General features: G+C 35.4%; 1 protein-coding gene across 1 annotated transcript; it reads left to right on the forward strand.

Moving 5' to 3' along the window:
* The first annotated feature begins 21,752 nt into the window (after nucleotides 1-21,752).
* Nucleotides 21,753-26,013, forward strand: LOC127085707 (putative disease resistance RPP13-like protein 1). Its single transcript, XM_051026204.1, has one exon. It carries the CDS (start codon nucleotides 21,872-21,874, stop codon nucleotides 25,826-25,828), a length of 3,957 nt encoding a protein of 1,318 aa, XP_050882161.1. The 5' UTR covers nucleotides 21,753-21,871; the 3' UTR covers nucleotides 25,829-26,013.
* The last annotated feature ends 1,187 nt before the right edge of the window (nucleotides 26,014-27,200 follow it).

The raw sequence follows: 27,200 nt of genomic DNA on the forward strand, positions 1-27,200 counted from the left end.
GGGAACTACGGGTTGTTGGTGTTTTTTAGTGAACAACTGTTTAAGGCTTGTAGCATACGATCCTAATCGTATTGTTAATTGTTTTTGAGTTTACTCACAAAATGGTTTAGTTTTACTGAGAGAAAAATAAGAGGGAAAAGAAGAAACCCTAGAAGGTTGAAGTCTGATCTTCAGTCTGCATACCATATATATGTAGAAAGACTTATCAATTATTCGATTTAAATTGTACTAAAGTCTATGAGTAGAGGCGAATACGATGAGGAGTTGGGTCATTCGTCCCGTACACAAAGATATTCAGAATGAGGATAGGAATTCTCCACTCTCACTCCTTCTATATTGCTTAAGGCTCATGACGTTCAATTGGTATCATAACTGATGAGTGTTGAAGTTGAATTTACTTGCAGCTTCCTGCGATGAAGGGTTGTCTTTGAAGAAAGAAGATTTGATAGTCAGTTTGAATCAAATTGTACTAAAGTCTATGACTACAGGTGAATATAATGAGCAACTGGGTCATTCGTCCAATACCCAAAGATATTCAGAATGAGGATAGGAGTTCTCCACTCTCATCCCTTCTCTATTACTTAAGGCTCATGAAACACAACTTGGCTCATGATTGACAAGTGATGAATACACCTTTTTTGTTCTTGAATAGTAGTCTAGTCTGTCTTGTACTGATTTGAATTGAATGAAGTCTTGAATTTTGATCTTTGAACCTTGAAGTCTTATACAACTCTTGAGATCCAATGTCCAGTACAGCTTGAGTGCAAGGGACTTGCCCTATTAAGTGATTAAGGGTCTTTTGATCACTTGAATAGGCTTGGGAAATTGAGCATAATCCAAGGATTTAATCGACCAAAGCGAACTTTGATCAGTTCAATCAATCAGGGAGAAAACAATTGGAAATTTAATGCACAAGGAGATGAAGACTTGAATACCCTAGGGATTACTCAAATTAACAACTAAGTTTAATTCTAAGCACCTAGAACCAAGGGAACATTTCATTGGTTAAAAGGCAACTGATCACAAAATCATATCAAGGTCTATACAAGAATCAATTTGATTATAAGACCAATTAAGCACAATTAAAATTCTACCTTATTAAAATTCTAAAAAAAATAACTAAAGCTAAAACTAAATCATGCAATTGAGTACTTTAAACATGTGAAATAACATCTAAGCCTAATCAAGAAACTATAATTAATCGCATTTTCAATTCATATCTTAAACAATCAAGAACTAAACCAATTCAATTAATTCTAATTGACACCATTAGTCATGTTAATTTCTAAACAAAACCTAATTAAACTAACATTTTAATTTCATTATTAATTTTGTATTAACATCAACTAATTACCATGCAAAATATGAAACAAAATAGAAAAAATAAATTACCAAAAAACAAGTGCAAAATAATTCAAAGCAGGGGGATATTTCAGAAAATCAAATCGCAAATAGGGAAAAAACGAAAGCCCAATCTACAATCCCAAAGCCCTTTCAGCAAGGCAATCAGGGGGTGTAGATACTTGAAGGGTACAAATAGCAAAACATGGGCCTGAAAGCCCAATGTAAGGCGATGACAAAATCAACACTTAAAAAAACACGTGCACCAATGGAAAAAACAATTTCCATGTTTCCACTAAGGTGAAAACTTAGGTCATCTCTCTTCTATCCAACCGAATTCAAATATTTCCTCCTCTGCGACGGAGGTCACCTCCGATGGAGGCGGAGACCTAATGTCAAAACAAACTACGTCATTTCCTTCATCTTCTTCCCCTGGATACAAATCCAACGTCCGTTTTCCATAATTCTTCCCTAATCAAACAGATCAAAACTAAATGTCTATGAACTTGTAGCGGTAAATTCATGATCATTAAGCTATGGATAAACTTAACGTGAATAAAACTAGAGTCGCCACCGTGCTTTTATTGTTTCCAAAGGAAAAGGGAAAAGTACGAACAAAACCCAAAGATAAGAAGTTTTTAAATCAAAACTAATAAAATGCCAGAGATTACAGGTAAGGGGGTTGGTTACACAGAGAGAAGGTGTTAGCATCCAAAGTATCCTAGGTACTCCTAGGGAGCCCTTTTTTATGTGTGTATCGTGTTTTGGTATAAAATATGTTTGCAATAAATAGAGTGTGGGGATGAGAAGAGAATTCATTGATTATATTTTTGTCTTTGACAAGACCTTCGGACTTGTGCCTACGTATCAACATAAAAATGAGGGATCAAAACCTCGTAGTTCGTGGTATCAATTTCAAAGTGAGTGGATTGCTTTTAACAAAATTTTAAATTTTAAAAGAGGCACAAAGGGCCCAAAAGTTTTAATGGGTGTTAGTTCTTTTTATCTTTTGAAATTTTAAGTCAAATATGATTAGATTTATTTACAAGTTTGATTTAAGAAAAGGAGTTTGAAAGTTCATTGGCATAAGGCCAAAATTTCTAATTTGCAATAAAGGCCAAGGTGTACTGCAAAAGTTAGTTATCCGAAAAAAATCAAATTCAAGAGCGTGAAGCATGACACGCACGTAGAAGAACAAGCCAAAGTAATATTCATGCTTCGACTATGCGGGTTTAGGCTTGAGGAGCTATTATTTTGGATTGGGCCAACGCCTACTCCGTAAGGGTCCAATAAGAAAAGAGGATTTCTTAATGCACCCTATAAGTTTATTAGTCACCATGCAAAAATACATAAATGCCTCCAGATTCTGGAGATGCATCTCCGGACGCACCAAAAGCCCAGTTAACGTTAAAATATTCCGGAGATGCATCTCCAAAATATTTTGAAGCTTAAATCGCACCACACCTTCTCCCTTCTCATTTCTCATTTTACTCAAACTCAACTTCAAACTCTCTCAACTTTTTTCTCTTCACCAAGTCAAAACTCAATAAACAAAGCTCAAGGAAACTTCAATCAACATCAGAAGCATCAATCTCTTGTAAGTTTTTGATAAATTTTCTAGTTTTTGTGTAAATGAGTAGAAATTGATGATTAAGGTTAGAAATGGGTATAAATATAATTTAAGATAGTTTAGACATAGTGTATTAGATGTTTGTTGGCTGAAAAGGATGATCAAAGCATATTTTTTAAGATTGCATGGGGTACATTCACGCCATTGAACAACTTTTTAGTTGCACAAAATTCCGGAGATGCATCTAGAAATTTTTAGCGTTTTACTTTCCCAAATTCAGAAGATGCATCTCCAAATTTTTCTCAATATATATTTTTTATTTTCCTGCTTCTGGTGTTGTTTTCCTGCACTAATTATCTGCTTTACTTGAACTTACAGGCATAATTGCTGATAGACACGATAGACTGAGGCATGCGAGGGTTGCTCAACATACATCAATGCGGCTGGAGAAGAGTCAGTAGGCTCTATAGGCTCCTGATCTCTCTGGTCATGCAGAGCCATCTACTTCTAGGGCTTGTGCTTCTTCCTATGTCACTCCATCTTCTTCTTCCCGTAGGAGACATGGCATTGACAGAAAGGCATTGACAGATGGTATCTTCCATGATGGGTCTGATGTGAGACAGGTTTTAGATGCCATAATGAAGGAGGCTCGTGAGGCATTGATGTATCGATGATAATGCTAGAGGATGGGAGAGATTGATGGCCGAGGAGATAGAGGAGAGATAGTCAGACATACACAGTAGTATATTAGTATATAGCAATAGTAATATGGTCTGCATTTTTTTTGACATAATGCTACTTTATTGGTCTTGATTGTAGGCATCTCCGAAATATTTCAATGTTCATTTAGAATTTGGTGCGTCGGGAGATGCATCTCCGAAATCTGGGGGCGTTTAAATAATTTTTCATGGTGGCTAAGAAACATAAAGGGTGCATTAAGAAATCCTCTAAGAAAACTATCAAGGAAATGAAAGGCCCGCATGCCTCGTGAATGTCCCCCTAAGACATGTCTCCCTACGAGAATGTTTTAGGGACCCAAACCCTAGAACCATAGAATAAAAGCCTAATGAAGACCACATTTTTAATTTCACATTTTTTGACCCTTTATTTCTTTCACTTTTAGTCGTCACTAACTTTCACATGAAGTGTTATAAGATACTTCCACCGCCATCAAATAGGAAAGTAGAAATGTCAAGTTTTTGTAGATAAAATTGTATAATTAAATACATTAAAAAATCCATAAAATTACATTCGGTTTAACCTTGGTTAAACTTGATTTTTGTGTATTAAAATATGACGATATTTGAAAATTTTGCTCACGGCTTATCCATGATAACTTGTGATTTTTTTAAATTTAAAATTATACGTCAATTCTTAGTTAAATATATTAAAATTTTATTATGGGTTAATTATAAGTAAATTAGTAGTTAAGTGTTTTAAAAGATAAATGTACTGGTAGAATATTATGAGACCTTAAGAAACACTAATCCCTAAGAAAGTAAGATAAGCCAAGCATATTGGGGATGGACGAGCACTCTAAGAACCTATGGGGCGCTCGAAATGAACCAAGGGTACGCCCAAAATAGACCATAAAACCTCTTAAAACACATAATATAGGTCATCCCATTGGGCTTCCCGAACTAATTCCAATACCCACTTGTTAAACAAACATGGGGATGGCATGTTCAAACAATAATTGGGTGAAGAGGTCAGCGAACAAGGAAATCGTTTCGCCGATAAATTATGGGAGAATGAGTCTTTTACCACTCCCGTGATTCTGATCATGGAATAAGGGAGACTATCTTTTAGCTTTCTACCCCGCGCCTAAGGGGTCTTATATAAATATCTCACTTCCATAAATGAGAGAAGATATTCATTAATTCCACAAAAATATGTATACAGAGTCTCTTACAACCCTAAGCAAACAAGCTCTCACCTCATTATACTTTTTGGCAAGTAAAATTTAATACCGCCACGAGGCCCTAATAAAACTAACTTGACCACACACATATAATTCTCTAGAATCTCTAATATGAAGGTTGCTAGAGATGGCGGATACTCTTCTAGGTTTATATTTCATACACATAATTTCCATTTCACCCTCATTGTTTGAAACATAAAACTGTAGCAACAAAACACCACCCACTCCAAATCCCACATCAACCTCACTCCTTTAAGATCCAACATCATAAAAATTACCATGATTTATCTTCGGTGACCCCAACAAGAAACATTACAGTCCATCTTACAAATGAGCAAGAAAATTCCTCATCAAATTTATTAAAAGTGGTTCATGAATTGAAAAAGATTAGGTTTTATCCCTTAGAATATTACGCCACTGAAACAACAATTAAAGTAAAAAAATCGCCAAAATTGATGTCGGACAGGCTCTGGGAACACCAACTACATACTCGACACACAACTCATCGCATACACCATCACTTTCAAGGTTTTTGGTACTTTTTGAAGAAGGTAATATGGTTTTGTTTTGTAGAGAGCTCACGCCAGGAGTGTTATTTATCGATACTCGTACCTGCTGCATCTCGAAAAATACGACCCTCGCGATGGTCGCAGATAAATGATTAGAACAGATTCGCCACTGAACTTTATTTATTCCAATGAAGTAATAGGAAAATATCGATAAAATCTTCTAAAAATAGAATAATGGTCGTCGCAACCATATTCGGGTTTCGGGGTCGATTACGCAGGAAAAAGGTATTAGCACCCCTCACGTCCGTTGTACTCAATGGAAATCTTTTAGTCAAACTTGAGATTTGAACGTTAGCTAATATTATTTGTTTTATTTGAGTGAATAACAGATTAAAAAGAGAAAAATAATGGGAAACAAGAGGTTTTTTTATTAGTGTGCTCGCCAAGATCTTGCAATCTCGTGCATACGTATCCTTATAGTGCAATAAGGAAATCAGAGCATTCGTAGTTCGGGGAACTACGGGTTGTTGGTGGTGAACAACTGTTTAAGGCTTGTAGCATACGATCCTAATCGTATTGTTAATTGTTTTTGAGTTTACTCACAAAATGGTTTAGTTTTACTGAGAGAGAAATAAGAGGGAAAAGAAGAAACCCTAGAAGGTTGAAGTCTGATCTTCAGTCTCCATACCATATATATGTAGAAAGACTTATCAATTATTCGATTTAATATGTACTAAAGTCTATGAGTAGAGGCGAATACGATGAGGAGTTGGGTCATTCGTCCCGTACACAAAGATATTCAGAATGAGGATAGGAATTCTCCACTCTCACTCTTTCTATATTGCTTAAGGCTCATGACGTTCAATTGGTATCATAACTGATGAGTGTTGAAGTTGAATTTACTTGCAGCTTCCTGTGATGAAGGGTTGTCTTTGAAGAAAGAAGATTTGATAGTCAGTTTGAATCAAATTGTACTAAAGTCTATGAATACAGGTGAATATAATGAGCAACTGGGTCATTCGTCCAATACCCAAAGATATTTAGAATGAGGATAGGAATTCTCCACTCTCATCCCTTCTCTATTACTTAAGGCTCATGAAACACAACTTGGCTCATGATTGACAAGTGATGAATACACCTTTTTTGTTCTTGAATAGTAGTCCAGTCTGTCTTGTACTGATTTGAATTGAATGAAGTCTTGAATCTTGACCTTTGAACCTTGAAGTCTTATATAACTCTTGAGATCCAATGTCCAGTACAGCTTGAGTGCAAGGGACTTGCCCTATTAAGTGATTAAGGGTCTTTTGATCACTTGAATAGGCTTGGGAAATTGAGCATAATCCAAGGATTTAATCGATCAAAGTGAACTTTGATCAGTTCAATCAATCAGGGAGAAAACAATTGGAAATTTAATGCACAAGGAGATGAAGACTTGAATACCCTAGGGACTACTCAAATTAACAACTAAGTTTAATTCTAAGCACCTAGAACCAAGGGAACATTTCATTGGTTAAAAGGCAACTGATCACAAAATCATATCAAGGTCTATACAAGAATCAATTTGATTAGAAGACCAATTAAGCACAATTAAAATTCTACCTTATTAAAATTCTAAAAAAAATAATTAAAGCTAAAACTAAATCATGCAATTGAGTACTTTAAACATGTGAAATAACATCTAAGCCTAATCAAGAAACTATGATTAATCGCATTTTCAGTTCATATCTTAAACAATCAAGAACTAAACCAATTCAATTAATTCTAATTGACACCATTAGTCATGTTAATTTCTAAACAAAACCAAATTAAACTAACATTTTAATTTCATTATTAATTTTGTATTAACATCAACTAATTACCATGCAAAATATGAAACAAAATAGAAAAAATAAATTAACAAAAAACAAGTGCAAAATAATTCAAATCAGGGGGATATTTCAGAAAATCAAATCGCAAATAGGGAAAAAACGAAAGCCCAATCTACAATCCCAAAGCCCTTTCAGCAAGGCAATCAGGGGGTGTAGATACTTGGAGGGTACAAATAGCAAAACATGGGCCTGAAAGCCCAATGTAAGGCGATGACAAAATCAACACTTAAAAAAACACGTGCACCAATGGAAAAAACAATTTCCATGTTTCCACTAAGGTGAAAATTTAGGTCATCTCTCTTCTATCCAACCGAATTCAAATATTTCCTCCTCTGCGACGGAGGTCACCTCCGATGGAGGCGGAGACCTAATGTCAAAACAAACTACGTCATTTCCTTCATCGTCTTCCCCTGGATACAAATCCAACATCCGTTTTCCATAATTCTTCCCTAATCAAACAGATCGAAACTAAATGTCTTTGAACTTGTAGCGGTAAATTCATGATCATTAAGCTATGGATAAACTTAACGTGAATAAAACTAGAGTCGCCACCGTGCTTTTATTGTTTCCAAAGGAAAAGGGAAAAGTACGAACAAAACCCAAAGATAAGAAGTTTTTAAATCAAAACTAATAAAATGCCAGAGATTCCAGGTAAGGGGGTTGGTTACACAGAGGGAAGGTGTTAGCACCCAAAGTGTCCTAGGTACTCCTAGGGAGCCCTTTTTTATGTGTGTATTGTGTTTTGGTATAAAATATGTTTGCAATAAATAGAGTGTGGGGATGAGAAGAGAATTCATTGATTATATTTTTGTCTTTGACAAGACCTTCGGACTTGTGCCTACGTATCAACATAAAAATGAGGGATCAAAACCTCGTAGTTTGTGGTATCAATTTCAAAGTGAGTGGATTGCTTTTAACAAAATTTTAAATTTTAAAAGAGGCACAAAGGGCCCAAAAGTTTTAATGGGTGTTAGTTCTTTTTATCTTTTGAAATTTTAAGTCAAATATGATTAGATTTATTTACAAGTTTGATTTAAGAAAAGGAGTTTGAAAGTTCATTGGCATAAGGCCAAAATTTCTAATTTGCAATAAAGTCTAAGCTTTGAAATCACAAGCAAATAAAGTTTTTGAAAAGGGGGAGATATTTTGAAATTTAAGAAGTGGGAGGAGATGAAGACACTAATCCTAAGCATAAAATTAAAAGTTAAGAGTTGAAAATATCTGACCAATGGGATGCAATCCAACAGACAAGAATGTCATATAGAAAACCCATTTTCCTTTTGGACTTTGAATCAAGCAATAATTAGCAAGCAATTAGCAATATGAAGAGTAAGGCATCAAATAAAGATAGCCACATCCAAGCAAGCAACTCCATAGCTAGCATTCATCTTTCTCTTCTCATGTGTTAAATGAAATACTTCTTGATCAACTCAGAGGAAAGCATTATACACAAGATCAAAATAAAAATTGCATCAAGACCATGTAGTAGATGAACTCAAATGGATCCCGTTACTTGTATCAGATGAAAGCTCAAATCACCATAACTTGGTCTCAGAAATGCTGGCATTGGCCAAGTCCTTTTTGCATATGGAATGTTACCTAATTCTAAGTCCAAAAGTTCATATCAAACCCAACAGTCCACACAAACATTTTTAGGGTTTTTGTTGTTATTTAGGTATTTCAAGGTTCTAAGACCACAAACACAAACAAAATACACAAACAAATATATACAATCACAATATATGGCTCAAATGAGCAAATTGAAAATGACATAAACATAAATAAATTAAATGCAATGTAAATGACAAATGAATGGTAAATGACTTGAATTTAAATTGCATAAAGTAAATGACTTGAAAATAAAAGAAGTATTAATACAAGTTAGTCAATTGTTAGTTGGTCAGATGTTAGTGATGTTTTGCTTTTTCAATTGATTAAGTCATTCTTTGGAGAACACTCAACCATCTATTCACAAGCATGGATCCTTGAACCAAGACATCTTCCAAAGGAAGGAAAAAAGGCCAAGTTTCCACACAATACCATGAAAGATGGGAGACTTACAATCTCACTTACTAGAATGTTATGCCTTCAGGTTCAAATTTAGCTATATGTTAAGCAATTGTAATTGGACTTATGTAGAAGTCACAACTATTTGAGGCCAGGCAATAAAAAATTAGGTGCTAATGCATGTTAAATATTTGGTATAATGCACTAAACTCCTAAAATATACTACACACTAAAAGAAAAAAGATCAAAGGATGGACCTATCTTATCCATACTTCTATTGGTTCATCTAACACAAGGTTATTGATGAACCAATTAGCCTTAGGATATTGAGATTTCATTGGTCAATGAAAAGGATGGGAAAGAATGGGATTGAAGATGAAGAGGGAGGGGAGGTGAGAGAAACACAAATTGGTCATGGGAGGAATTTTATCAAATTAAAATCATTCGTTCATTTTGGGAGATGAAATGTACATTTCATCATTCCCCTAAATCCAATGATTTTAACTTAACAAAAGTCAAATCAACCTTGACCAAGGCCCAAACACATTGTCAAACATCACAAGTCAATAAAAATGGCATAACATAATTTCTATACAATTAATCAATTAAAAAATCAAACTAATTATGCATTTAAATTAAATTTAGTTTGGTCAAAACCTAAAACCTATTCAAAACACCAAATAAATGGCCAAGAGATTTATCCTAGGTCAAACAAGGTCAAAGGACCTTAGACAAAAACTTGCACAACTTTTGAAAAGTCAGAAGTATTTTTAAACAATTTAAAATATGCACAAAAACAATTAATTCATGAAAAATATCAAAATTAATCCAAAAAATAATTTTAATTTAGAAAATGAAAGAGGAAAATATTGAAAGATTTTTGGTTAAAGTCTCATATTTTTTGGATTAAAAATGAAATTAATATGAATTAATCAAAATAACACAATTAAATGGAAAATCAGAAAATATGGAAAATCAAGGCCCATCAGATCTCCCTCATTAATTGAGGTGGCATATCTGATGGCCACGCGCACGTGCTTTCTGTCATGCACCAATTCAAGTGTGTTGTACGCGTGGTAATCAAAACCAATGGCAAAGATTAAAACATTTTGAATGGATCTTGTGGTTGAGAGGTGTGGCAACACACCACCGGAGCTAGGGCTCAGGTCTTCTTCTTCGGTGGACCTCATCGGACTGGTCCACCATTAACCATCACCAAAATGAAAAACAAAGATATGGATTTAAAGAAAAAATGCTCATGAGCTCAAATCTGACCTCAATTTTCTCCAATTCCAAGTATATAAAAAGATACATGGATTTGAATTTTAAGGATCATGAACTGAGTTGCTTCGATTTCACCTCAAAGCAACTCAATCTTGTTGCCTGTATTGATAGGACTTCAGCCAACCAAAATCACAAAGAATGGTGAAGAATTGAGAGAGAATCAAAGAGATAAAGTTTCTGAAAAATCACCTTCGAGTTGATCTAATTTCACTTGATCTTGATCTGGATTTGCTTTCTTTCTCTTCCTCTTGCTTGCAGAAACCAATTGAGATGAAAAGGGAAGTGAATTTCTGGAGTTTGAACTTCCAAACAGAAGATGAGGTTCAAGCTCGATTTCAAGAGAAATCTTCAGAAATTCTATGGCAATGAGGGTTTGGATCTGTCTAGCAGAGCTTGGGCAGGGCGTGGATGAAGTTTTGATCACAATGCAATTCTATTTATAGCCAATGCAATTGATTTTTACACACTTTCTTTTCAAAGTTCAAAAATAGAAACCTTCCATCATGAGCTACATGGGCGCGTACAAAGCCCAAAAATGATTGGCAAAGGTCCAAAAGTCTGCACATGTCATGCTGAAGGTGTTGCATTAAGCCATGCAATGTTGGATTGAATTGGATCATGAGATTCCTCCAAATGGTACCTCACATTGCACCCATGCGTAAGTCCTTGAATTTTGATCCAAATGAGATGATGTTGGACTTTTTGGAAAGGTGAGATCAATGGGAGAAACTTTCATGTTGAACACTTTTTCATTTGAAGCTTGGATCATGATAAATTTTGAGGAGAAAGCTTGGGAAATCAAACATATTTGAAAATTTTCTAAGTCCCAAGTCAAATGTTCACTTATTCCACCTTGAATAACTTTTTCTATGGACTTCAAATGGAAAACGTTCCTTCACCAAAGTTTTATCTCTTTAAGACCTATTTAATTTGGTCACAAATTTGACCTCATTATGGATTTGGCATGAAGGAGTTATGCATTTTAGAAGTTGAGGAAAATCACTTGTTCAATGGTATTGACCCAAAATGACCTATAATGTTTCCTCTTGGCACATGCATTTGCAAGTTGAATTTGAACCTACTCCAAGCATCAAAGTTGAAGTAGACATCTTGAATTTAATGATGGAATTTTAATGGCTTTCATCTCATAATAATTGAGAAAGTAATGGTCTTGGGAAGTTGACTTCCAAACTAGGGTTCAGACAAAATGACCTATAATCTTTCACAATACAAAATGACTTTCCAAGAAAAACTAGCTCTTGACCTCAACATGAAAGTTGTTTGGAATTTCATTTTTAGTACATTTCTCTTGGAATTATTTTCATATGACAAAAATTGTAGGAGATAGGGTCTAGGGAATCCTAGTTTTGACTAGTTGACTTTCTCTGGTCAACCACCATAAACCAACTTGCTAGCTTGATATTCTCTTGACTTTTGGGACTCATGGAGGATCATATATGCATAATATGATGTAATATAAAGTATCCCTTGAAATATTTGATCAATTGTTAAAGAAACTTATTGAAGAAGTCACATAAGATACCTAGATGAATTAGTCAAAGCTTGTTTGACTATGTTGGACCTATGAGACTTTAATTGGACTTGTTGAAGTTGTTTTGAATTGAAATTGAGGTTCAACTTTATTTGTTTATTTTTTATTTGTATTATATTTTAATTCAAAAAATGCCAAAAAAAAATATCATTGACTTCTTGACTTATTATCTTCATTTCTCTTTTGTTTGATGTTGATTGAGGTTGAATTGATTCAACTTTGATCAAATTCATTGGATCTTGTGGTTTGAAAATCCTTAAGGATCATCACCTAGAAATATGAATGAATTTGATCAAGGATGAGTTCTATCTTGATCAATTGGGACTGTTTTATTGACTTCTTACTCTTCCCCTTTCATCTTCATCCCTTTCTTTCCATCAATGGCCAATGAGTTAAAGTCTTGAGGTTGGTCTTGACAAATGAGAAGTTTAACCTTCTTTGGTCCAAACATAACTCAACTTCACCCATGATCAAGTGAGTTATTTTGTGTCAAAGATAGGTTACTTCTTGGTCAAGAAAATAACCAAAAGTCAATACAAGGCCCTTCTCCTTTTGTTTGGCATGGCAAGTTTATGGAGCTTGGCTTACTAGTCATGATCTCTAACTTATGTTATTTGCCTATATTCTTATTGATCGGCCTCAGATAGGTGTGACTACTACATTAGTCCACTTACGATTGCTTAACATAGCGCTACATTGTCTTATGACAAGCTAACATAATCTTACAAACTACTAACTTTAATTTGAGCTTTTAAATTCTTGCCATTTACTTTTAATGTCATTTATTTCTTGATCATTATTCATCTTGATTTTCATCTTTGCTTACTTGAGCACATATTTTATGTTTATGTCATTTTTCTTTTGCTCATTTGAGCCTATTATTGTATATAAATATATTGCTATTTTTTTGTGTTGTTTGTTTTGATATGAACCAAATGCAAAAGGCGAAAGGACTTAGAATTAGGATTTACCAATGCTTAAAGGAGTTCAAGAGCAACTAGGCCTCATGCCTTTAGAATGCAAAATTTGTTGAAGAGCAACTAGGCCGCATGCCTTTAGAATGCTAAAATTCAAAGTTGACCTCAAGGGACTTCTCCTTAAACTTATTCTTTGTCCATTCCCTTTATTGTGTTATGAGCCTTTTGATGTTTGCTTTTGTGTGATAGGGATCCCATCTTAATATTGTGAAAAGAGGACCATTGTCATGAGTAGCCAAGTTAAGAGCCAAGCCAAATGGAGATCCTAGGAGCTTGAATTCATTTATGAATTGCTTGTTTGTGTGATAAATCCAAAGGAAAGGTGCATCTTGAGTCATCTCTATGACTTCAAGAAAAGGAACTCCAAGGGGTTTTCTTTCCTCTCTTATCTTTGTATGCTTTAGGAATAACCCTTCTCTCTTCTCCCCACTCTAACCAAGCCAAAAATAATTTTCAAAACTTTGACTTCATTTCAAATTAGAAACCTAGGCCTTAGGCCTTTGACTTTTCAAAACCACTTTCATAAATACTCATTGTAAATAAACTTTAATCCAACTTTGACCTCATTTTGTAAATAACTTTAACTTGTAAATATAACCCATTTCAAGTTGTTTTGTGGTTACAATGGCCACTTTATTAAAACCTTTTCAAAACATTAGTCATAGGTTTGAGTTATCATAGTGGTTGATGTAAATCTCACCTCATCCTTAGTGATTGGATTATAAGCCTTCCATGCTTATTATAGGGTTACTCCCTCACTGGCATGTTGAAGCCTTCCTCACATGGTGGATAGTTGGTTTAGGTTGAGTTTTCTCCCTTTGATAACAAAATACCTTAAGGCTTTTGATTAAAATCAATTCACCAATCTTTGATATTTTTACCCCGAACTACGAGGTTTTGATCCTCCTTTGTGATGGTACATAGGAAATGGGTTCATCAATTCAAACAACAAACTTGTAAATATAATCTATTCTCTTCTCATCCCTCCAATCTTTTGCATAAATATTTTCATAAATACCAACCTACAACACATATTTGCAAAAAGGGTTCCCTTAGAGTACTAAGGATGTGTTGGGTGCGTAAAACCTTCCCATTTCATAACCAACCCCCTTACCTAGATCTCTGACATTTTTATTAGTTTTTGATTTGAAAAACTTCTTACTTGGCTTTTGTTCACTTTTTAGCCTTTCCTTTGGACAAATAAAAGTGCGGTGGCGACTCGAATTGTATGTTGACTTTTGGTTTAGTCAATAAACCTAAAGGTAACGAAAACCCCGCTACAGGCGCGTACTTCCTTTGAATGCGACGAATCTCGGTCTCAAAATAAGCCTTCATCTGAGTCTTCTCGAGGACAAGTTGGTCAACAATCTTCTTCCAAGCAACGAAAGGCTAAGGTGTGCTAGAAGATGAAACCTCTGGCTCTCTCTGTCTCTTCGTCACTCGGTCTTCAAGTAGCTCAATCAGTGCATCTTTGTCCTTAGACTCCAATAGCAACTCTTCATGCTTTTTGCTCAAAGCATGGAAACGCTTTTCCCACATATCCTTTTCTTGCTTCATCTTGATGAGCGCGTCTTCCAACTCCTCTACATCTTGGTTAGGAAGAGTTAATGGCTCAACCACAACCATAGACATAGGTCTCTCACAAGGATAAGGCATATTCAATTCCAAATCTCTCTTCTTCACCCAAAGAGTGTAAGCTTCCAAAGTTACACAATTGCACGGACCAAGCTCGGATCTTCCTTTCCTATGCACATTATGCCAAGCGTGTACAATATTCTGCTTCAAATGTTGGGGATCTTTACCCTCTTGATAGAAAAGACCTTCTAACAAAGTGTTATTAGGCTTGTCTCCCAAGGGGAACCCAAGTTGACGATGAGCCAAAGCAGGGTTGTAGATAATTCCTCCTTGTGTACCAATGAGAGGCATATTATAGAATTCACCACAACTATCAATAATCTCCAAACTGCTTAAGGATGGATCATACCAAACTATATCATCACTAGTGAGAGACATATGTCTCTGAGACCACCTTAGACATTGTTTGTTCTCCACAAAAGCAGGCGTCTGAGGCAAGTGCGAAATAAACCACTTGTATAGAAGAGGAATGCAACAGACAATCGTTCCACCACCCTTAGAATTTCTTAGATGCAAAGAGAAATACATATCACCCAACAAAGTGTGCACAATATTCCCAATCAAGAAAAGTGTAATAGCGTTAACATCAACAAAACCGTCAATGTTAGGGAACAAAGCTAATCCTTAGATGAGCAACACAAAGATAACTTCAAAAGCATCCACACTACCAGCTTTAGCAAAAGTGGTAGCTTCCTTGATGAGGAAAACAGACGGCAATCCAAATAACCCTCCTTTCTTCATCCAATGAGCCTCTATCTCAGACTTCTTCAAGTGAAGAGCTTCAGCAATAATACTAGATCAGGGAATCTCCTCCAATCCACTAAAGGGTACTCTACTAGAAACAGGTATCCCCAAAAGATGAGAATACTCCTCCAAGGTAGGCACAAGCTGAAAATCTGGGAAAGTGAAACAATGGTAGAGAGGATCATAGAACTGCACCAATACGCTCAACAATCCTTCCACTACATCAGCAGACAAGATGGACAAAAGCTTCCCATGACGTTGTTTGAAGTCCAAGGGATCTAATACAAAAGATGCTAGCTTCCTTAACTCTTTCAAGTTGGGACATCTGAAACTGTACTTCTTAGTGTTCCTTCGTCCATAATCCATGGTCTGGAAATATTTGCAAATGATACATTAGTTCCTTGAAATTTTGTGTGATGAATGTTATGATGCACATGAAATGCATGGATGCAACAATCACAAGTAAGGGATCACACACAAGGCAAACAAAGGTCAAGGGATGAATCAAGTCATTGTCAAGATCAATCATCCATTTTGATGGATTATGGTTTACACCTTATCAACACCCAAGCTCCATTGATATTGACAAGACTTGATTAGATCAACAAAGAATCAAGGGTTTGTAGCAAGTCACGAGCATGAAGTCTAGGTAAGAACCATCCCAAAGGAGTGAACTAAGGATAAAAACCTATAGATCATGTTCTAAAAAGTTCCCAGAGTCTTAATTCCATCTATCGAATATTACAAGTTAAGATGACTGACTCATCGACCCATAATATTCTCAAGAGAAACTCGTCTGAGTGTAGTATCGCGTAACAACTGTTATCAAGTATACACCTGAACAGTCTCCTCACTATGTCCTAAATAGGCCAAGATGGGTTAGGTGTTCTAAGGTCCTCAGCTTCTCAGATCCAATTAGAAATAGTAAGGCCTAACCACAAATACTTGTGTGACATTTCCAAATCCAAAGGAGTCTCCACTGAGCGGATGGATCTCAAGCCAACTTGTTAAGGACTACTCCACATAAGTCGAACATGACTATACCATCCTCCTATCTTATTTATACTCAAGTTCGGGTTAGAACTTATCTCACCACTCGGAGATCACCAAGCACAACAAGCAGATTATATCACACATACATATATACAAACATCACATATATACAAATAAATTCACATAAAAAGTAGGCTAAACCCACTGGAGACTACTCCCCAGCAGAGTCGCCACTTAATTTCTGTAGCGGGAAATTCATGATCATTAAGCTATTGACAAGCTAAAGATCAATTAACAAGAGTTGCCGCCGCACTTTTATTGTTTCCAAGGGAAAAGGGAAAAAGTACGAACAAAACCCAAATAGTAAGAAGTTTTAAGATAAAAACTAATAAAAATCAGAGATCACAGGTAAGGGGGTTGGTTACACAGAGGGAAGGTGTTAGCACCCAAAGTGTCCTAGGTACTCCTAGGGAGCCCTTTTTGTGTGCATATGTATTTTGTACAAAGTGATGTTTACAAACAAATAGAATGGGGGAATGAAAAAAAAATTCATTAATTATATTTTTGTGTTTGACAAGATCTTCGGTCTTGTGCCTACGTACCAACATAAAAATGAGGGATCAAAACCTCGTAGTTCGTGCTAGAAATTTCAAAGTGAGTATGTTGGTTTTAACAAAAAATAAGCTTTAAAGGCACAAAGGCCTAAAAATGATTTGAATGAGTTAGTTATTTTTGTCTTTTTGAAGGATTAAGTCAAGTATAGTTAAGTTCATTTACAAGTTTGATTTAAGAAAATAAGTTTGAAAATGCAATGGCATAAGACCAAAGTTTCTACCTTTTGTAAAAGTGGTCTAAGTTTAGAACAAAAGAGTTCACACAAAGAAGTTTTTGAAAATGGAGGGAGAGATTTTGAAATTAAAGAGTTGGGGAGAAGATGAAAAGACTACCCTATGCACAAGAATTTAAAAGTTTAAAGTTGAAAAGATCTAATCAAATGGGAGCAATCCAATAGACAAATATGTCAATAGAAACCCAGAATTCCCTTGGACTTTTTTAGAATCAAGCAACACAAAAATGCACAATTATATCAATTTTGGAGAGCAAAGGCATCAAATAAAGATGGCCTCATCCAAGCTTATTCACTTCAATGATCTTCTCCAAAATAGCCCATGTAGCAGATGAATTCCACAAGTCACAGGTTCAACATAACAGCTTAACAATGATCAATGTTGCAGATGAATTTGGAGAGATCTTGAATGATGTATCAGATGAATTCAAACTTGCAAGCTCTTTGTTCTTCAACAAATTGGCATTGGCTAAGTCCATTAGCAAAGGAATGTTACCTAAGTTCTAAGTCCAATTGGGCAAGATCAAATCAACAGTCCACTCAAATGTCTTTTAGGGTTTTTGTTATTATTATGTACATTAATGGTCAAAGACCAATCAAACAAACAAAGCAACAAAGTATATCACACAATATGGTCCAAGTGGACAAAGTGAAAATTGCATAAACATAAATAATTAGAATGATATGTACAATGACAAATGATAATAGAACAATAGAAGTAAATTGCATTAAAAATAAAAGCTTGAAAGTAAAAGTTAATGGTTAGTAAGTTAATAGTTAGTTTTGTTTTGCTTTTTGATTTCAAGACATTCTTTGGAGAACACTCAACCCAATTGCCACAAGCATGGATCCTTGAACCAAAACATTTTCCAAAAGAAGGAAAGAAGGCCAATTTTCCACACAATACCATGGAAGAGGGGAGACTTACAATCTCACTAACTAGAATGCTTATGCCTTTTGTGTCACAAATTTAGTGCTATGTTAAGCAATCGTAATTGGACTTATGTAGAAGTCACAACTATTTGAGACCGGGCAATAAACTTTTTGTGTTAGTGCATGTTGGAGACATAATATTAAGAACTATGCTTATTAAACATACCACACACAAAAATATGCAAAAAGGTGTGGCCTAATCTCATCCATACTCATGTTAATCTTTCAATCAACTAGCATTAGGACTTTGAGATGTCATTGGCCAACTGAAAATGAATGGATGAAGAAGGGGAATTAGATGAAGAGGGAAAGGGATGAATGAGATCACAAATTGGTCAAAGGAGGATTTTTTACCAAATTAATATTATTCCTTCATTTTGGAAGATGGAACGTACATTCCATCAATCCCCTAAATCCAATAATATTAACTTGACAAAGTCAAATCAGCCTTGACCAAGGCCCAACAATAGATGAGAAACTCAATTAAGTCAATACAAATGGTCAACATAATTAAAATGACATTTATTCAATTAAAAATATTAAAATAATGTATTAAATTCAAATATGTTTTGTCAAAATCCTAAAATCTCATCAAAACACCAAATAAATGGCCATGAGATTTATCATAGGTCAAAGTGTCTTAGATAAAAAAAATTCATAATTTTTGGACACTTAAAAATATTTTTAAACAATTAAAAACAAATGAAAAATCAATTAATTCATGAAAAATATTAATAATGATCCAAAAAATAATTTTAATTCAGAATATGAAAGAGAAAAATATTTGAATTTTTTTGGTGAAAGTCTCATATTTTTTGGATCAATATTAAATTTATTATGAATTATTGAAGAAAATGGAATTAAATGGAAATTCATAAAATGCTAAAATACGTGGACCATCAGATCTCCCTCATTAATTGAGGTGGTAGATCTGATGATCCACAACGCGTGTTCCACCAGTGCCTTAGTCAACAACGCTATAACATGGGTAATCACAATGCACGGCTAAGATTAAAACGTGGAGGTTGGATCACACGGTTTAGACCAAAGACACATCATCACCGGAGCCAGAGCTCCAGTTGTCTTCTCCGGTGAGCTTCACCGGACTGGTCAACATGAACCATCACCAAAATTCCAAACATGGACATGATTTTAAAGAGAAAACATCACTGAGCACGAATATCACCTCCATTTCTTCCAATTCCAACTATATTGAGAGATAAGTGGAATTCAAAAATGAGTTTCATGATCTGAGTTGCTTCGATTTGACCTCAAAGCAACTCAAACACCTTGCCTCATTGGTAGGACTTCAGACAACACAAGAATCAATGGAATTGAGCAAGAAACAAGGAGAATCGAAGAGTTCAAATTTTCTGCAAATTACCTTCAATGGAGGTTTGAGCTTGCTAGATCTTGATCTGAATCGTACTTGGCTTCACTTCAATTGCTTGCAGAAGAGGAATGGAAAGGCTTAGAATCAATGGACTCCTGGAGAATTGAATTCCAAAACAGTGGAGATTCAAGCTCAAATTCAAATGAATTTATTAGGGGTATCCTCTTAATGTGAAGGATTTTCAATGGAGATTCAAAGTTGGCATAGTGTTTGTCTTAATTCTGAGTATAAGGGCTTCAATTTATAGAGAAATTGGATGATATTTGCACACTTACTTTCACTTTCCAAAATTGGCAAATGATGAAAGCATGGTGCATGGGCGTGCATAGGCCCATGAAATGATTGTTTGAAAGTCCAAAATAAAGTTCAGATGCTTTGGAGATGGATTGGATTGCAAGGCAATTGAGCATTGTCATTTGAAGTTTGATCCATGCCAAATGATATCAGTATGTTTAAGCCATGTGCAGCCTATGCATTTCTCATCTAAAATGCATGAATTTTAGCTCTTTGGAAAGGTGAGATCAAGAGGAAAAAGTTTGATGTTGGACACTTTTTCATTTGGAGCTTGTAACTTGGAGATATTTGAGGTGTAAGTTTGGAAAAATTTGACATATCAAAATTTTTCTAAGTGTCAAGCCATATGTCTCAATATTCCACCTTGCTTAACTTTTTATAGGAGCTTCAAATGAGAAAAGTGTCTTCATCAAAGTTGTATCTCTCTCAAAGACTTTCAAAATGGTCACAAATTTCATGTCATTTGGATTTTAAATGATAGAATTATGCATTTTTGAAGTTTGGAAAAATCACTTGATCAATGATATAGGTCAAAAGTGACCTATAATGTAGCCTTATATCACATGCTCAAAAAAGTTGAATTAGATCCCACTCCAAACATAAAAGTTGATGTAGACACATTGAATTTGATTGTGCCACTTGTAAATATTTCATCTCATAAAAATTGAGCAAGTTATGGCATTGGGAAGTTGACTTTCAAATTAGGGTTTAGACAAAATGACCTATAATGTTTCAACATAGAAAATGATTTTCCAAGCAAAACTAGATCTAGGTATCAACATGAAAGTTGTTTATGATGTCATTTAGAGTAAGTTTTCTCTTGGAATCATTTTTCATATGGTGAAAATTGTAGGAGATAGGGTCTAGGGAGACCCAATTTTGATCAGATGAATTCATCTGGCCAACCACCATCAACCAACTTGCTAATTTCCAATTCTCTTGACTTTCTTGGCTCATGGTAGATCATATATGCATAAGATGATGAATTTTAAAGTGTCCCTTGAGAAATTTGATCAATAGGGGAGATAGCTTGTTGGAGAAGTTACTTAAGATACCCAATAAAACTAGGGTTCCCAAGGCATATCACCCTCAAACTCTTGAAGCAAACTTGATCAATATAACATGTAGAGAACATTGACACTCATATATGATATTCATAACCATTCTTGAATCAATTCTTGGTTGTGCTCTTTGTTCATGAGGGTCTCAAACCCTAGACGTGGACTTGATGAATCAATGTGATCATGCCCTACCTACAAAAGAGTTAGGCAAATGCAAATACATATTTTTGGTATTTTGGTTAGTGAAATGATAAAATACAAGTATGATATAATCACAAAGTGCTTGGTGATCTCTCCTAAAACAAACCCAATGAAGGAGGGGTAAGGAGGATGCCAAGGTATGATCCCAATGCTAATGCTTATGATGAAATTTCATGAGGGATCTTAGGGTCAAAATTGGGATCTTACACTTGTGTAATAAAAAGTGGATTTTTTTGAATTTGCTTTAGCAAGAAAGGTTCATTTTTGCAATGTGATGAGAAGTAAGAACCGATGATCAACTGCAAATTGAGAAGTAGGTGCTTTGAAATAAACATAGTTATTAATTGATGTCAATAAAATCATATAGGCCAGCTTTGAAATCAATACAAGAATATTTACCTTCTCTTGTGTGGAATGTGTCTAATACATGTAAGCATATGTTCATATGTAATGAGTAAACCATCCTCCATTGAACTTTAGTGCAACTACGAAATACCAAACAAACGTATATCAAAAGAAAACTTTAATTGATAAACATATTAGACACTTATTTCAAACCATTTGAATGCTTTATCTACTTTTGTCTAGTGTGCAAAAGGGTGTCAAGACAGCTGTAAACAGACGAATTGTCATAATGCATTCTCTTCTCATGTCATAGTGCAACTTTTCCTTTTCTTTGTATCAATTATTTTGTGCAATAAGGGTCCATTAATCATTTTCTTCTTGGGCTACCTACACTATATGCACTTCCACTGCCAACCATTCAAAAATAGTACCTTACTGTTATCCATTCATTCTTCATACATCTTAATTTCCTTCAAAATTCAGCTATCAATGGCTGCAACTTTGGTGGGAGGTGCTTTTCTCTCTGCAGCTGTTCAAACCTTAGTTGAGAAACTTGCTTCTAAAGACTTTATTGATTACATCACAAACACCAAGCTAAATATCTCACTCTTTAGGCAGTTACAAACAATATTACTCACTCTGCAGGCTGTGCTGGATGATGCTGAAGACAAGCAGATCAACAACGTTGCTGTCAAACAATGGCTTGATGACTTGAAAGTTACAGTCTTTGATGCTGAGGATTTGCTCAACCAAATTACCTATCATTCTTTGAGATCCAGAATTGAGAATACACAAGCTTCAAACAAAACTCATCAGGTGTGGAACTTTCTTTCTTCTCCTTTTAGAAACATCTACGGAGAGATCAATTCCGAAATGAAGATCATGTGTGAAAAAGTACAACTTTTTGCACAGCATAAAGATATCCTTGGTTTGCAAACTCAAACTTCTAGAGTTTCTCATAGAACACCTTCAAGTTCAAGGAACAATGAATCTTTCATGGTGGGAAGGAATGATGAGAAAGATGGACTAATCAGTACGCTCATATCAGACAGTGACACCAGCAGGCATACTAATTTAGGCGTTGTTGCAATTTTGGGTATGGGAGGTGTTGGTAAAACGACCCTAGCACAAGTTGTTTACAATGATATAAAAGTTGAACAACATTTTGATCTCAAAGCATGGATTTGTGTATCCGAGGATTTCAATGTTGTTAGAATAACCAAGTCTCTCCTTGAATGTGTTGTTAGAAATACAACATCCGTTAATTCAAATGTCTGGGAAAGTGATAATCTTGATATCCTTCAAGTTGAATTAATGAAACATTTGATGGATAAAAGATTTTTGTTTGTGTTGGACGACATATGGAATGACAGTTATATTGATTGGGATGATTTGATGACACCCTTGAGTAATCGAGGAGCTGGAAGCATGGTGATCATAACGACACGGGAACAAAAAGTTGCAGAGGTTGCACACACATTTCCAATTCAGAAATTAGAACCTCTATCTGATGAAGACTGTTGGTCTTTACTCTCAAAGCATGCATTTGGCAATGAAGACCATGTTCGCGATAAATACCAAAACCTAGAAGAAATTGGCAGGAAGATTGCTAGAAAATGCGGTGGATTGCCAATAGCTGCCAAAACACTTGGAGGACTTATGCGTTCAAAGGTAGTTGAAAAGGAGTGGACTTCAATTCTGAATAGCGACATATGGAACCTTCGAAATGATGCAATTTTGCCTGCTTTGCACTTGAGTTATCGATATCTTCCTTCTCATTTGAAAAGATGTTTTGCTTATTGTTCTATTTTTCCCAAGGATTACCCACTTGATAGGAAAAAATTGGTTTTGTTATGGATGGCTGAAGGCTTCTTTGATTATTTTCAAGGAGAAAAGGCGGCAGAGGAAGTCGGTGATGATTGTTTTGCTGAATTGTTATCTAGATCGTTAATTCAACAAATAAATGATGATGCTCGTGGAGAAAAGTTTGTCATGCATGATCTTGTCAACGATTTAGCTTCATTCATATCAGGAGAAAGTTGTGGTAGGCTTGAATGTGGATACATCTCTAAAAATGTTCGCCATTTGTCATATAACCAAGAAGAGTATGACATTTTCATCAAGTTTGAGAATTTCTACAATTTCAAATGCTTGCGGAGCTTCCTGCCCATTTACTTCTTACCCAATTACTTATGGAGAGCACAAAACTACTTATCCCTCAAGGTGGTTCATGATTTAATACCCACACTCAAAAGGTTGCGCATGTTATCACTATCAACATATAGAAACATCACAAAGTTGCCAGATTCGATTGGCAATTTAGTGCAGTTGCGGTATCTGGATCTCTCCTTCACAAGAATCAAAAGCTTGCCTCATACTACATGTAACCTTTATAATTTGCAAACCTTGCTTTTATTTGGTTGTTGTGATCTCACTGAATTGCCACCGAATATGGGAAATTTAATAAATTTACGCCATCTTGATATAAGTGGGACAGATATAAAGGAGTTGCCTACAGAAATTGGTGGACTAGAAAACCTTCAAACTCTAACTGTTTTTGTAGTGGGGAAGGGACAAGTAGGGTTAGGTATGAAAGAGCTTAAGAAATTCCCACACCTACAAGGAAAACTTACCATCAAGAACCTGCATAACGTCATTGATGCCAAGGATGCACACTATGCCAACCTGAAAAACAAAGAGCGGATTGAAGAGTTAGAACTGCTATGGGGAAAACATAGTGAAGACTCACTAAATGTGAAAGCTGTGCTTGATATGTTGCAACCACCAACGAATCTGAAGAGCCTTAAAATTGACTTGTATGGTGGGACAAGCTTTCCGAGTTGGTTGGGAGATTCTTCTTTTTCTAACATGGTCTCCCTTTGCATCAGTAATTGTGAATATTGTGTGACGCTCCCACCGCTGGGGCAGCTACCTTCTCTCAAGGACCTTGAAATATGTGGCACGAAAATGTTAGAGACAATTGGTCCAGAATTCTACTGCATCCAGCCAAGAGAATGTTCCGATTCATCGTTCCAGCCATTCCCGTCCCTTGAATGTCTTAAAATTCACGACATGCCAAACTTGAAGGTGTGGCTTCCCTTTGAAGGAAGCAATTTTGCTTTTCCTCGTCTTAGAACTTTAAGGTTATATGACTGTCATGAACTTAGGAGACATTTGCCAAATCAACTTTCTTCCATAGAAGAAATTGAAATAAAAGGATGTGCTCATCTATTGAAAATACCACCTACATTGCATTGGCTATCATCAATAAAGGTAATGAAAATAAAAAAATATTCAGATTCTCGAGGTTATTCTATAAATGCCCAACGAACGTTGCTTGAGAGTGATTCTCCATGTCTTCTACAGCATGTAAGGATCAACTGCTTTTATGGTGTATTTGCTTTGCCGAAAATGATTCTGAGCAGTACTTGTCTTCAACGCTTGGAACTCTATGCTATTCAGTCTCCCTTAGCATTTCCGATAAATGGCCTACCCACTTCATTGCGGTCACTTGATATTGTTAGATGTAAGAGGTTGGCATTCATGCCTGCTGAAACGTGGAGCAATTACACGTCGCTTGAGAGTTTGTGGTTACGTAGTAGTTGCGATGCACTTAAATCATTCACACTTAATGGTTTCCCTGCCCTGCAAAGACTTAACATTACTGATTGTGCGAACCTAGATTCCATTTGTATTTCAGAAAGTCCTTCACACCGCCCTTCGAGCCTTCGATCACTTACAATCATATGCCATGACTCAATTGAATCACTTAAAGTCAATCTTCGGATGGACACGCTCACTGCTCTTGAAGAGCTGTCTCTTCAATGTGCAAACTTGTCATTTTGTGAACTTGTTTGCCTACCTCCCAAGTTACAATCAATTAAGATTCGGTCCCAGAGAACAACTCCGCCTGAAACGGAATGGGGTCTCCAAGGCCTCGCTTCTCTTTCAAGCTTCAGTATTGGAGGCTGTGATGATATTGTTAACACCTTATTAAAGAAGTCGCTGCTACCCAAATCCATTGTGTCTCTCTTTATAACTTATCTCTATGAAATGAAGTCCTTTGAAGGAAATGGGCTTCAACGCCTCTCGTCTCTTGAAAATCTCCACTTTCGTAATTGTCAACAGCTCGAGTCATTTCCAGAAAACTGTCTCCCTTTGTCGCTGAAATCGCTTCAATTATGGAGTTGTGAAAGACTTGAAACATTACCAGAAGAAAGCTTCCCTGGCTCTCTTAAGCGGCTGGTCATTTGGCGATGTCCCGTATTACAAGAAAGGTATAAAAGGCAGGAGCATTGGTCCAAAATTGCTCACATCCCTGTCATAGAAATAGAAGCCCAAGTCACAATATGAGCCATGGTAAAGTAAAGAGAATCGAAGACAGTGAGGCATGCTATTATTGTCATGAACATCAATCTTTTAACTAGTTTTAGGAGCAACTATTAATTTTAAGAGTTACTTTCTGTAATTTATTTGTTTGATGTAATCAGATGAGTTGTTTCTTTTATAATCCTTTTGTTTGAGATTAGATTTTGTTATGATATTGTTGAATGAAGGTTGCATAATGCAAAGTCAATGTAGTGCACACACAGATTAGATTAGGCTCAGTTATATAGATAAATGCTAGAGGTTGTTCACAAAGATAGTATTTTTTCAGACTGTATGAATAAGAAGCAAGAATTTTTTTTGAAATTAATTCATGGTCAAAAGCTATAGAAGTTCAAAAGCTTCTATGATGGGTCTTTTTAGTTTAAAAAACTCATAGGTTCAGTTAGTCACGAGGTCCATTAACTTAATTTTACATTACACTTTAGTCTCTTAGCTATTAAACATTATATATTAGCCCCTTGAAAATACTTCTGTTAGTCAACTTAATCCTTTATGTTAAATGTTGAGAAAAAACAATAACTTTTAATGATGTGGCATGACAACATAGCAAAAGTTAAAATACCGACTCAACAAAGGTCTTATATCAATATTCTAAGCATTTTTCCCATAATTCCATGCGTTTATTGAGTTTCTAGGGTTTCATCTTCATCTTCTTCAATATTTGTCTACTTCAACATTCGCCTTCATCAAAGTTTATGTTCAAATGTCAAAGAATTCCAACATCTCTTCAAAGTCAAACAACTAAAGTTGTGGGATAGTCGGATATGTGCTCAGAAGAAACAAGAGGAGGGAGTATTTTTAGCAATAGGGGTGTGTTCTTCGTACATTTACATTTATCCTAACCAAACTGTGAATAAAACCCCATGTAATATGTTATTTATCAGACCAAGTATGATAAAAAACTAAACCATCTATGAGATCATGAGAATAATATTGAAGTTAACAGAATTGAATGCATTAACATAATTAAAATATAAATCTTGTTACATAAGGTGGCATTGAATCAATATTTTGACATTAATACAACACTCCCTTTACCACTATATTCACCCTGCTTTGATTCTTTTGTTGGTCTTCCAACCTTGCATTACCTTTCCATTTCCCTTTTTTCTTATCTTTACCCTTACCTTTAGATTTAACTTTTCCATTTCCATTTTTTCTTATCTTTACCCTTACCTTTAGATTTAACTTTTCCATTTCCTTTTTCTTTCCTTTTACTATTCCCTTGCTCTTCAGAACACCCTCTTCAACAATTTATAGATCTTCATTAATACTAACATCATCCTCAGGAATCTTCAAAGTTAACATCTAAAGCATTGTCTTCACTATCACAATC

Source organism: Lathyrus oleraceus, chromosome 5 (genome assembly GCF_024323335.1).
Source record: "Lathyrus oleraceus cultivar Zhongwan6 chromosome 5, CAAS_Psat_ZW6_1.0, whole genome shotgun sequence".
In the NCBI taxonomy this organism is placed as follows: domain Eukaryota; kingdom Viridiplantae; phylum Streptophyta; class Magnoliopsida; order Fabales; family Fabaceae; genus Lathyrus; species Lathyrus oleraceus.

Bases quoted from the DNA above. Each gene is read 5' to 3' on its own strand.
- LOC127085707 (XM_051026204.1), top strand. From the start codon at position 21,872: ATGCACTTCCACTGCCAACCATTCAAAAATAGTACCTTACTGTTATCC.